Source organism: Gymnoscopelus microlampas (genome assembly GCF_963454915.1).
Source record: "Gymnoscopelus microlampas genome assembly, chromosome: 4".
Lineage (NCBI taxonomy): Eukaryota > Metazoa > Chordata > Actinopteri > Myctophiformes > Myctophidae > Gymnoscopelus > Gymnoscopelus microlampas.
This window is the reverse complement of record NC_139941.1, coordinates 12,337,796-12,351,882: the sequence shown is the minus strand read 5'-3', so window position 1 is coordinate 12,351,882 and position 14,087 is coordinate 12,337,796. Positions and strand designations below refer to the sequence as shown.

The 14,087-nt window shown below is 42.7% G+C and overlaps 1 protein-coding gene across 10 annotated transcripts in view; it reads left to right on the top strand.

Moving 5' to 3' along the window:
* Window positions 1-14,087, top strand: part of wdfy3 (WD repeat and FYVE domain containing 3) — a 166,030-nt gene that overhangs the window by 53,713 nt on the left and 98,230 nt on the right. For 9 of the 10 annotated variants that reach the window (XM_084054236.1, XM_084054234.1, XM_084054235.1 and 6 more), the window contains exons 13-15: window positions 4,383-4,654; window positions 9,002-9,202; window positions 13,651-13,840. In XM_084054236.1, coding sequence (XP_083910362.1) covers window positions 4,383-4,654; window positions 9,002-9,202; window positions 13,651-13,840 — 663 coding nt within the window. Of the gene's footprint in view, window positions 1-4,382; window positions 4,655-9,001; window positions 9,203-10,799; window positions 10,884-13,650; window positions 13,841-14,087 lie in introns of all 10 variants that reach the window. The other variant, XM_084054228.1, reaches the window with a different exon arrangement.

The window sequence follows — 14,087 nt, the reverse complement described above, 5'->3', positions numbered from 1 at the left end:
GCACGCACGCACGCTCACACACTCTAGTGCTCAACTTCCTAAACCATTGGTTCTCAAAGTGGGGTCCGTTAACCCCCAGGGGTCTTTGGGGGGGGGGTACCAGGGGGTCCCCAGCAAAATGTGTTAATACAGCCGAGCGTCACAATCATTTCAACCACTTAAACCATATTTTATACTTGAGCTATTCAAGCATAAGCGTCATTTTTTCAGAATGCATAATTGAAATTTCAAATTGGCATCCCTCTGATTCAGATTAACACATCCACCGCCAAGGTCTAATCTCAAAATGCACTTACCACTGCCAAGCTTTTTTTGTCCTTTTTTGTTTTTTTGATTCCGCCATAGCCCCCGCTAAATCCGTTTAAAATCCGCGTTCATTTGGTTCGACACAAACACGGGATCCGACATTACAAAACACCGAAGACCGCGACGCGATCCGACCCTCCATTTTGAAGAACGAGGGCAAAACGTTACAGTGGGGGATGCGGAGAGCAAAACAACAAGCTGAGATAACCGCATCCAAAGTTGATCACTAGACAGGAAACGGAGGCGGGACAAAAAACGGAAACAGTATTATTTCGTTTCCGGTCCGCGGACTACGGTCTTGGCGGTCAATGTGTTAAAGGGATAGTTCACCCCCCAAATGACTTTTTTTTCACCCTATGGAGACTTGAATTCAGCGGTTCCGGTAGGAGACACAAAGAGTCTCCTTTGTGTCCCCTACCGGAACCGCTGCCTACCGGCCCGCTGGTCATCCAAATTATTGGCTTAGGAATGCGACAAAAACTGAAAAAATATCCATGAATTCAAGTCTCCACGGGGTGACTAATCGATAGGAAATAAGTAATGTTTTGGGTGAACTATCCCTTTTTAAAAGCCTCTGTTTTTTACTCTCCCTAAATCCCACTCGGGGGTTTTAATTATCGCCATCCCACAGGTGAAACATTCTGCAGTGATACATCGAATCCAGTGCGGAAGAGAAAGTATTACATTTTCTTGTAATTAGATTTTCCTCGGGAAAGGGAAAAGTCTCCTAATCTGGGATTTAGTTGCTTCAAATGGCTTTGCAGACTCCCTGTCTGTACCGCTACTGTGTGTAAAGCATTCATGGTCCCACTAATCTTCACTGAATACATTATGTGCAGCTATGTCACTGTGCATGGATTAAGGTTCTCAGTCGCCACGGCTGATTTCAGTCATTTGGATCCTGTAGAGCAAGTGGTTCTCGAACTTTTTCATGTCAAGGACCCCCAAATTGATATGTATATTTGGCCGTGGACCCCCATATTAAAAGGTTTTGTGCCAGGGACCCCCAGAAGCAAAGATTTTAGTTACAAATGTTGGCTTTGAATATATATATATATTCAAAGATTTGCACATGTTTTCACGATTTTTCAAAAATAGCAGATCTACAACCAAAGTTTAAAATATGGTTAAAGTGGTTAAAATGATTGTGACGCTATATTAACACATTTTGCTGGGGACCCCCTGGTACCCCCCCCAAGGACCCTTGGGGGTCCCCGGACCCCACTATTAGAACCAATGCTGGAAAGGTTCACATGGCTCTCTCATGGCAAACTATTGGCATTCTCTAATACAATTAAAAAAGACCGATCTACAAGCTCGCAATGCAGCGCGATGTTGTGAGCTTGTAGATCGGCTATATTTGGTGAGTTACACGGCACGCAAGTAGAACATTTGGCATGTAACCCTAACCTATGTGGCTGGTAAAGCCAAGCCCTACGGTAATAGTAGATTGGTCAAACTACTGCAGCATAAGGCATTCATAAACCCTAAAAGTCTCATATATATCATAAAAGCAAAGGCTATAGCCTCACTCTACAATTTCTCCAACTGGTTTGGCTGTTGGATGTAGAACAGCACTAACATAGGTTTAGAATGATACAATTAACACGTCCTAATCTTACATATCCTCTCTGTCGGGTGGAAGCTATAGGTTACACACGTAACTCCGGTTATTTGATTATTTATGAGTGCAATGTCTCGCTTATGGGAGAGCGCCCCCTAGCGTCATCGAAGTGAGTGAATGTGAAAAATTACCTCATAATGTCCAAACTGTCAAAAATAGCAAAAGTAGCACATCAACGTTGTCGCTTCGCACCGTGTTTCGAGCTTGTGGATCTGCTGCTTTTTGATGCTTTAGTGTGACGCTGTAGGGTGTCCTAAGTTGGCCTTTTTTTCCCCCCATAAATCCCTTTTTTACACTATGCACAGGTATCTCAGAGGTGATTTTGTATGTATGACTCCAGTGGTAGGGGACATGAACAGCGTGCTGGGAAGCCTCCATGAGCAAACGCACAGTGCTGAGTCAGGCAGTATTTAACCCATTAAAACCGGCAACGCATACTGTGTAACCACTTAAACCATTATTTTATACTTTGGCTATTCAAAAATAGCAGATCTACAAGCTATATGCGCTACGAGCTTGTAGATCTTCTATTTTTTGGTAAAAATCGTGAACATTTGTGCAAATCTTTGAATATACATATTTTTTAAAGCAAACGTTTTTAACTCAAATCTTTGTTTCTGGGGGGTCCCTGGAACAAAATATTTTGAGATGGGGGTCCTCGGCCAAATACATATCATTTTGGAGGTCCTTGGCATGAAAATGTTTTGAGAACCACTGATTATAGCAACATTGGTTTTTCAAAAAAACTGTTAGGATTTAGAAGACATTTGTTGAATCCCCCAGAAGCAAAGATTTGAGTTACAAATGTTCGCTTTAAAAATATATATATTCAAAAATCTGCAAACATTTTCACGATTTTTCCAGAAAATTGCAGATCTACAAGTTCATAGCGCGGCACTCGGTGCCACGCTATGAGCTTGAATATCTGCTATTTTTTGAATAGCCAAAGAAATCTAAAAAACGACACGATGCGTTCCCGGTCTTACTGGGTTAAATGAAGGGCTCAGCAGAGGGGCTTATCGCTGCACTTTACATTTCTCTTTGTATCCCAAGTTTGCTCCGTTCGTTCGGGCGGTGTGGTATTAACCCTTTCCGCACTCACCACCACCACATCTCCGTTTAGTTGGCGGTCGTCACGATTTTCCACGTACCTAATTAACCTTTTCACTTTAACTTTATTTATTTATTTACCAGGGACAGTGCACATTAATCAACATGTCATGTTTTCCACATCCATGTAAATGAGCCGGAGTTAGCCAGAGGCAACATTTCCATGTGTAGTCCCTGAGCAGGCTGTTAAAAAAGTGGTGACCGCATGAATCTCTATTCTTGGCATGTCGTAATATGTAGGTGAACGTTTCCTGAAAATAGCTGAACCAAAAGCTCCACAACGTTGTGAGCTTGTAGAAATGGGCCGTTTTCGATGAAGAGATTTGATGTAGCGTGGGAAACAAAAACGAGGGTGCCAAGTACAGACCCCTGGGGGACAACGGTCAACTAAGTGTATAGGGTTTACATTGTAAAAAAGAAAACGTTATACTGTCCTTGGCAACGTTGGCAATGCTGTGTTTATTTTTAGTTTCGTTTTTTTTCTCCATGCATCATGGCAACGTTAATGTGGCTTTTTTTCCCATAAGGCACATTAACTAGGTGGTAGACATAGTATGCTGTTTTGTCAGTGATTTAAAAAAAAAATACAATTACAATTTAGAGAAACGTACATTAAAATGTTTTAATTTGGACCTCATATCGGCCCTTATATCTCCAGTTATTCTGTACATGCATTTGTCTTAGAGTCACTGGAGATCTAAGTGTTTCTAATAGAAGTTCTGTAGAGCAAGAATAAATGAAAATTGAATAGATTAATTGATAGAAGCTGCAATGTTGTAAGCTACATGTTGTGAGCTAAGGTTAGGATTCAGGTGTTTTTTAGAATCGGCAATGGCAGTTTAGCCACAATTATCAACGGTGTCCCTATTTTGGGGCGTCAAGTTACTTAGTAGATTTTTGATTGCATTATTACATAACATACATTAACCACTTCAGCCCTACATACATTTTGGCCATTTGAAAATAGGCGATCTACAAGCTCACTGCTTGTAGATCTGCTATTTTCAAAAGAATGTTATACATTTTAAAACTTGAAATGGGACATTCTGCATAATGAGTACTTTTACTTTTGGTACTTTAAGTACATTTTGATACCAATACTTTTGTACTTTTGTTCAAGTAAATTTAGAATTCTGCACTTTTACTTGTAACAGAGTAGTTCTACATTGCAGTATCAATACTTTTTACTTAAGCAAAACATTTGAGTACTTTTTCCACCACTGTGGGCGTGTCAAACGTATTGATTATTGTCAAACTTTCTCAAAATGGAGACCACCAACTCATCATTGTCCCCCTGTCCCTCCCTGTCCCTCCCTGTCCCTCCTCCTCCTCCTCCTCCCAGGCCCTGCTGGCGGTGTTGCGGGAGAGCCACCGCACGCGCACCGTCTTCCGCAAGGTGGGCGGCTTCGTCTACGTCACCTCGCTGCTGGTGGCCATGGAGCGCTCGCTGTGCCAGCCCCCGCGCCACGGCTGGGAGCGCGCCAACCAGAACCAGGTGTTCGAGCTGCTGCACACGGTCTTCTGCACGCTGACTGCCGCCATGCGCTACGAGCCGGCCAACTCACACTTCTTCCGCACGGAGATCCAGTACGACAAGCTGGCCGACGCCGTGAGGTGAGAAACGCCGTCGTTGTCGCTGCCCCCCCCCCACATTGTTCGTTTTTTTTGTCCTTTGCGTGTATATATCTTAGCGTTTTTTTTGTCCTTTGCGTGTATATATCTTAGCGATTATTCTATTTCTAGCAATTATCTCTGTTTTGTTTTAATCATATCGTTGCTGTCGAGCAGAAACCTCCTATCTACTGTACGTATTCTAACTTTTTGTGTTTTTTTCCCCCGCGAATTGGCGCCCTACTTGATCATCCAGCGCGTTTTGAGCTTGTAGATTTGCTACTTTTACTGTTTTTGAATTTGAATCCTGAAAAGTAACAGTTTTGGACATACAGTATGAGGTTTCCACCCGAGACAATATACTTTTTCAGTCAATCAAATAATCAAGAAGCACATTTTTGGGGAGTACGGTAATCGCTTTTCGTTTGTATATCAACAAATCGTCCCGGAAAAATTCGACTTGACTTTCTGTAATTGACTAAATTGATTGATTAGTCTGATTAAGCACTATCTTGGTTGTACAACAGTTTCGCGAAAACATCAGATCTTCAAGCTTGTAGCAATATTTTGCCTCTAATGCCCAAAATATTGATGCCAGGTTGAATTTCATTTCTTTCACCAAAATCTATTATTTTATTAAAACTGATTATGTTTTTATCATATCAATAAAATCCATTAGTGTGATTAAAGGCATTGTAGGGAGTTCAGACATAATCAAAGAAAAAAACTGTTGTCAAACACCGCCCCTCCAGCAGTTCTTTTCCCCGACCACCAGGGGGTGACGCAGGGGGGACTTTTTAAATGAGTCATGCCCAAGATAGGTTGCCTTATGCGGATACAATTCGCGGAAATGCCCGACCCTACGGTTCTCTGAATTTATATTTTTAAATAGGCTCTTTCATGATAAATTGACCACATATATGAAGCTAAACAACTAAATTCTATCCAAACGATTTTTTAAAAGTAAATTATGTGCCTCAAAAAAGAAGTTTGAGAGCGTTTTAAAACCGAAAGTAAAAAGTTGATACGGGCACGGACGCGCACGGACACGCACACGCGTGCGTTAATTTACGACCCGGACATAAACAACATGAACATAAACAGAAGGGAAAATACGGATTTCAGACAGAGGACTGTGTTTCAATGAAGGAAAACACCCCAGCATCATTATATAGTGGCTGATAGAGGGGAGACAATGCAAAAAAAATATATATACATATTTTTTAAATTTAGGCTTAATGTTCCCTACAATGCCTTTAACTGTTGCACCCCGTTCATGTAGATGCCAAATCTTTGTCCACTCGACTGTGCTTTCCATCTATGTCTACGTATATCCTGTTACTGGCTTCTGTGATGACACGATTCTCCCATGGATCAATAAAGCCTTGTCATGCTACCGCAAAACCAAGGTCTCACATTTCCTCACTGCAAAATTCACTTTTAAAAGAGCCCACCCATTTTTGAACCTCATCTTCATATTATTGGTGCTCACTAATGTTGTTCATGTCTACTCGCTTTGTGTCTCACTCAAAATGGGGTCCCGGGGACCCCCAAGGGTTATTGGCTATTATTGAGAGATCCTATATTATTTAAAATTGGCTAATGCGGCCCATCACTATGACTCAGACATAACCCTGTCACATGCCCATATATGGGCATATACTAATGACATCAAGGATCTCCATATATGGGTATAAATACTGGCCAAGAATCACTGCTCTAGTGCAATGGTTCTCAAAGTGGGGTCGGGGGACCCCCAGGGGTCCTTGGGGGGTTCCAGGGGGTCCCTAGCAAAGTTAATATAGCGCCACAATCATTTTAACCACGTAAACCATATTTTATACTTTGGCTATTCAAAAATAGCAGATATACAAGCTCATAGTGCGGCACCGAGTGCCGCACTATGAGCTTGTAAATCTGCTATTTTTGAAAAACAACGATTTCAAACTCTTTTATGTTGTATTGATGCAAGAACAATGGCTTCTATGTCAGCGTACTAACTTTCCAGGAAGAGAAAGGCTGTGGTTTCCATTAGTTTGGATTCTCCACTGATCATGTCATTGGTCGGCAGGTTTCTGAAATGTCCACAGCCCACCTCTGAGACACAGAGCGACTAGACAGAAATGGTGTCATCTTATAATGAGCATATGAAAACAAGGTTGAACATGGGTGAAGTGCCTCTTTATGGTAATTTTGATTACAATTTTCCCACCAAAACTAGTGCATAATATGCATGTTTTGTAAACATAGGAAAACCTCCCAAAAATAGCTGATTGTCCTTTCTCACTGCCAGTAGACAAGTATGACTTTATTATTATTTATTTATTTTCATGTCACATTCAATAGTGGCAAGTATCTGCATGTACAGTAGCACTTTATCTCTCTCTCTCTCTTTCTCTCGGTCGACGTGAGTTGTCAGAAGCAATAGGCAGTAGGCTCTATGCACAGCAGCCATATTGGAGAAAAAATGGGCCTCTTCTTACTTCCTTCACAGGTGTTAGCAATGATACTAATGAAGGCTCTGTTCCATTCTGGTCAGGGTGCTGATATTGTGCATGTTGGCTCACTAGAAACACTCCATTTTGGTTCCCTAATGGCCCCTTATGGTGGGTGTGTAACTCTGAGAGTGTACAAATGGAACCTAATGGACCCGTGAGGGTCCATTTGGTTCCATTTGTACACTCTCAGAGTTATGGGGGTCCTTGAAAATAAGAGACCACTGTGCCACACTAAATGGAACAGTGCCTTAATTAGTTTTATTGGTAACACCTGTGAAGGAAGTAAGGAAGGGGCCCAATTCATTCCCAATATGGCTGCTGTGCATAGAGCCTATTACAGCTATCCAAACTGATGACAAGAATAGTTTGGGGATAGCTTGCCATTGTGAAAAACGCACAGGGCTGGAGGGCATCTTCACCGTGCTTGTAAATCGTCTACCCGGTTCACGCACATCTATTTTTAGGGGCAAAATGTGAGTGAAATACTCTCGCTGTGTAGATCCCCTGGTTCTTCTTGCTTTCTCTTCCCCTCCAATCGGGAGACGTTCTGCCCCCCAGCATCGTGCTGGAAAATGGGACAAAAGTGACTTGTCTCTCCCTGGGGTGTCGTGTTTCCATCACTGCTAATTGGAGCTGTAGCCAGTAAATATACCTGTCTCAGCTGCAGAGTCATTTATCCTGGGAACGAATGCTGACTGTGTAACCTTTACAACTACAGACAAAGGCCCGATTTTGAGTGTTGAGTTGAGTGTGAGCGGGTTTTTAGAACAGTGGGAAAGGAGTTATAGAAAGCATTGCATGGTCAAGGCTGCTGTCCGTGTCTCCATCAACATCAAAAGGCCTTTCATGCTTTTATTTCATCATCTTTAGACTGTTGTAAGAAATTCCCTATGCTCTGGGCTCCCGATTGGTACAGAATTCAGCTGCTGGACCGCTAACTAAATCTAAAGGTAGCTCTCCATCAAACAGACTGCTACAGAATGCTATGAAGTCGGGAGATCAGTCGGTTGGAATGTGTGAAAAAGTTGCTTGAATGCACCCGATAGCCGACACCGACAGACGGCTACTATGGTGCTAATAATAGCATATGGCTTGATGTCTTTTTCATCAGCAAGCCCGCCGCTATCCGGCTTTCGACGCTTCCCTACAACTTGCGACGCGACAGTGTTATACCCACCGCCCATTCAACAGTAGATTTTTGGCCACAGACGCTTTGCAACACTTACTGCTGCCATTTTAGATTTTAACCACCTTAACCATTATTCTATATACTTTTGTTCAAAAATAGCAGATATACAGTACAAGCTCATAGCGTGGCACAGAGTACAGCTCTATGAGCTTGTAGATCTGCTATTTTTGAAAGATCATGAAAATGTGTACAAATCTTTGAATACATATTTTTTAACATTTGTAAAATATGTTATTCCAGGGACCCCCAGAACCAAAGATTTGAGTTAAAAATGTTGTTTCAAAAAAAGATATTTTTTATTTTCCTATAGGGGTTTCCAAATGTACCCTTGCAGGTCTGTAACTCTGAGAGGGTACAAATGGAACCAAATGTGGTTCCATTTGTACACTCTGGGTTATGATGGTCCTTGAAATGTAAACGTTTGAGAACCACTGGTATTGTAATTGCATAGCAAGACGTGAAGTCCACATACTGTACAAGCTCTGCCAGTGTGATCGAACTGGTTCCAGAAACGGTTCCATCATGGAACCGATTCTGGTTCCTCAATGTTTGAATCCTGTTCCTCCGACTTCCTCCGGTTCCGGATCCCAACCGTACTTGTGACACTGTGTGACTCTGAACAAAGTGTTGACCGACCCGCTGGCTGCCTCTCTGTCCTACCAGGCTACTGGGATGCTTCTCGGACACCAAAAAGCTGGGGCCCACCTCCGTGTTCCCGTCCAACGCCCAGCCTTTCCAGAGGCTCCTGGAGGACGAGGCGGCGCCGGGCGGGGGCTGCGCCGGAGACAGCGTCTGTCCCACCCTCAAACACTGCAGCAAGCTCTTCATCTACCTGTACAAGATGGCCACGGACTCCTTTGATAGGTCAGTGCCTTTTAGGAGCCGACTCCAAAATCATTGCAACTTTATTCTTTTGCAGGGAACTAAGACGTTTGTCCCCATCACTGTAGCAAGCCAGAGCTGGAAACCAACTATTTGTATACACTGGTGCGGCCACAGGGGCTTATAGATTCCAAAATTCACCAGACCATGACTTTTTAGCCTACAGTATCAGTGATGAATGGTTACCTGCCGAAGCAGCTGGTTGGTTAATGTAACCTAGCGGTCAAATGTAAACCAAAAGCAGCAACAATACAATGAAATGCACAAAGGAACATAATAGCTGATAACATGAATACTAAATGGCGTTAAAAAAAAACAAGCTAATCAGAATGGACAGAATGGAATTCCTGCAATAAATAGAACTGAATTGGAGTTAGTGACTTAGTCCAGTTGACAACCGAGCAGCAGCAATGATATAGTCTTGCGTAGCCAGATATCAGAGACCTCTGCCTACCAATACGTCGGTGGTGACATAAATTCAATGTAGGGGCTAAACTGGATGGAAGCAATTGAGAGATTTTTAAAAAATAGTGACATTTGCAGCATTGCAGAATCAGTGTCAAGACTTCCTTCATATTGGGACATTACATTTAGATTTCCCCAGATGTGAAATCTACCAGCCAGAGCATCTCTCCAGGTTATGGGAACGATGTTGCTTCGGAAAAACACATCTCTTTGGACTGGTGACAGGCTGCACATGTGCAACTCACTATACCTTTAAAATACTTAACGGTCATGAAATTCCTGGAAACATTTTGAAACGAGGCCTGGAAAAAGGTTTGGAATTAATCAAATGTTTTGGAAAATGTTTGGATATACATAGATAGAATAGGTCAAATGTAGTGAAATGTAGTACGAAATTATTCGTACTACATTTCGTCACGTGACAAAAATAATAGATCTACAAGCTGACAACACGTTGCACTGTGACACATTTTTGGCTTGTGGTTCTGTTCTTTTTGTCACGTGACACCTTCGCTCGCGTCAGTCTTGGTGCATTGATAGCACACTGGTGTAAGAGCTTCAATATTGCACCGTGTGATTGCTATAGGCCTGGAAATGGGATCAAATGCATTGGAAAAGTTATGGAAACGTTTTGTGTGCAGGGTACACGTATTAGCCTGGTACATTGCATTGGTGCACCGATGCAAAAGTCCTTGCAGGTGGGCTGAACCCCGTTCACCCTGTCATCCCTATTGTGGTCATATCATTATAGGCAACATTTTTCAAATGCTTTCTAAGAAAAAGGTTCAAATATTTTCAAAAGATTTCAAAATGTTTTGAAAATAGCTAACATTATAAACGAGGCATGCCATGCATGTGTTTCTCTAGCTGTGCCTTCTGCTCCTGTCAGCTTTAAACTAACTGCTTCTTTTCCTCCTGTCTGTCTGTCTGTTTGTCTGTCTGTGTCTGTCTGTCTCTCTTCTTGTCTTTCTTCCTCTAACCTTTGGTACTGTCTGGCTGTGTTTCCGTGGGGGTTGGCCTTCTGCACGTCTGCGTGTGTGTGTGTTTCATGTGTGTGTGTGCATGTCACACGTACGGTGTGTGTGTGTGTGTGTGTGTGTGCGTGCGTGTGCAGTCGTGCAGAGCAGGTCCCCCCCTGCCTCACTCATGAGACCTCCCTGCCCTCTCCATGGGGCACGCCGGCACTCGCCAGGAAGAGGTAGCTACTGCGCTTTGCAAAAGTCTGTTCACTCTCATATATACGCCAAACTTTATACTCCGTCCGTCGCACGACTTGTGTCGCTGGCTGGCAATAACTGATCTTTTTGACTATGACACCCACAGGCCTGTCACAATTATTACATAGTCGTCTAATCGCAATTATGTGAGATAATCGCAGTTATTTTTTGCATAATCGTCATAATCGTTTCCATGTTGAAACATTTTCACACATTTTCAAATATAAAAATAGCAGAAATATCAGATCTACAAGCTTACAACGCGTCACTTTGTGATGCGTTGTAAGCTTGTAGATCTGCTATTTCTGCTATTTTTACATTTTACACACAGAATTATTAAATACGTCAATAATTTCTTTGCATATTTCAGTTATTTGTCATATCCGCCCTGTGCAATTTTTTTTATTACGCAGCCTACAAGGCTTCATATGTTCCAAGGTTCAATGTTATAAACACACAATTAAATCGTTAATCGCAATTATTTGAGTGACAATTAATCGTCAACTTAAATTTGTAATCGTGACAGCCCTAGGCACCCATCGTGCGATGGGAGTATAAATTTGGCTTCACCCCCCACCCCCCTCCTTTTCTCTCTCTGTCTCTCTCTCTCTCTCTCTCTCTCTCTCATTCCACTCCTCCATGCGGTGCATGTTTTTCATGCTCTCGGTTGAATTTCACACAATTCAAAGTTGAACATGGCTGAGGAAACACGGTGTCTTTTTGAGGGGGCTGATATTGAATGGGTGTCACCGTGACAGACGGGTGACAGACGGTGATAGACGTCACAATGAATCCTTCATACAGCTCATACTGTGTATTATTTCAACCCTCCAAGCTATTACACAGTGCAGTAAGGTGATATCAATAGGGATACGTACATGTGAAGTAAATAACCTGAATGTCTGGATCTGGATCTGTTCTGAAGAAGTGGTGTCAGGTCCCTTTATTTTAACCCCTTTTTCTCCCCAATTATGTCGTTATGCCAATTGATTCCTCCCCACACGTGTGTGTGTTATGCTGTTGTATCCTACTGGCTCACCTGCCAGTGAGGAGCCCCCGCCGGGAGGACATAGAGCCTTCGTCCTACTCCGCCTGCCAAACACTCCCTGCTGACAGGTGCCGCCCCAGCCTGTAGGAATACGTGCAGTGACAAATATCACCCTCCCCGCCCCGGCTTCCCTCCCCCAAACACAGGGCCAATTGTGTTCGTATAGACGCGCTATGAGTGCCACGCTATGAGCTTGTAGATCTGCTATGTTTTTTTTATCATGAATTTTTTTGCAAATATTTAAATATATGTTTTAACTCATTTTCTGCCAATCACGCATAAATGCGATCTATTAAATAGCGCACTTGGCCGCCAAGATTGCATAAATGCGTTCTATTGAAAAATTTGAAAAAAAAGATTATTATTATTTTTTTTCAATTTGACCCAAAGACCAAGGAGATATGATTTTTCGAAGGAAAAGACTCCCATCCACTTCCTTGTTAACGTAAAACTTAAAAATGATGTATCTCGGCTCCTGAGTACTTTTTAAATTTCAATGAAAAATCTCTGGCAGACAACAGCAAAAAATCTGAAATAACTCTGGCAGGTGAAGTGTTAAAGCAAACATAACACAAAATATCTTAAAACATATATATTAACTCATTGAGTGCCATTGACGTGTTTCACGTGTTTTACCGCAATGGCGCAAAGTGCCAATGACGTGTTTGAAAAAATATGTTAAAATGAAGAATTCCCCCTGATTATCCATTGTTAATCCAATAAAGCATGTTAGCTTGGCCTCGGCTCACACACGCATGGTGGTCATCTCCCTCCCACACTCTTGTTTGAGGACTAACCTCTGAGCAAGAACAGCAAGAACATTAACTGGCATGCTGTGTGTCTGTCAGCCGTGAATGAACCAGCTCAGTGGTCTTGTGGTTAGAGTGTCCGCCCCGGGAGACTGGGAGGTCGGGGTTCAATCCCCGGCCATGTCATACCAAAGACTATAAAAATGGTTCCTCCCTGCATGGCACTCAGCATCAAGGGTTGGATTTGGGCGTTGTCTTTACGACATGCTAGCGTCATGTCCAGGGGCTGTACTTGTACATCAAGCTGCCTCATGGCTTGGACCGTTGGTTCCTAATGGGACTTACTTTACTGAAATGAAGAAAACCAATGGCTTCCACAGAAATGGCAGACTGGAAAGTCAGGTGCTCACGCTGCTACTGGTTCTCTTTATTCATATCATTTGACATTTCGTTTGCAGCATTTATCAAAGTAGCAGGTATGGTATAACACCATGGGAGTTCGAAAAAAAACTTTTTTTTTTAGTGTTTGGAGTAGGACAGAGGTGCTGCATCCTCCCGGTGGGGGCTCCTCGCTGGCAGGTGAGCCAGTAAGGGTACAATAGCAGTGACAACACACAGACATTTGTCTGGGGAGGAATGAATTGCTACTCAAAATGTTTGAAGAAAAAAAGTATAAATAAATAAAACATGAAAACATGGTCCTTCAAGAAGAGTGCCCCCGACCCCAAACTTCTTTATGACATCTGTTGGTTTATTTTTTTCTTTCTTTCTTTCACCAGCGGGTGACGTTTAACTACTAAAAGTTTCAATCTGGTGTCATTATAGGTGGAAATTATAGACATTCATAGATGTGTTCCTGTATTGAATGGGTTCATTTATTTTATTTGTATGAACTGTCAGTGCATAATGAATGTCTTAACAACAGTTATCTTCCCTGTATACCTCCTCCAGGCATGGCTACTACGGTACGTCGGGTCCCTCCGCCCCGGTCAAAGCCCTGTCGGACCTGAAGCTCCACCTGGCCAACCCCTCGCACCCGCCCCCCTCCTCCTCCCTGTCCGACATGGTGGTCATCCACCCGGGCGCCGGCCTGGCCATGCTGGACCTGCTGCCCTCCGTCTCCTCCGAGAGCCAACCAGAGGTGAGAAAACAACACATACAGTACAGCACATAATCGCCGCTGTCGGCAGAAACCTCTTTTCTCCATATTCTAACTTTTTGTGTTTTTTCGTAAATGAACGCCCTACATTATACAGCGTCACACTCGAGTTTGCAGATCTGCAACTCTTGTTATATATATATTTTTTTTTAATCCTGAAAAGTAACAGTTTTGGACATATGAGGTTTCCACCCGGCAGAGACGATATACTGTATACCGGTGGTTCTCA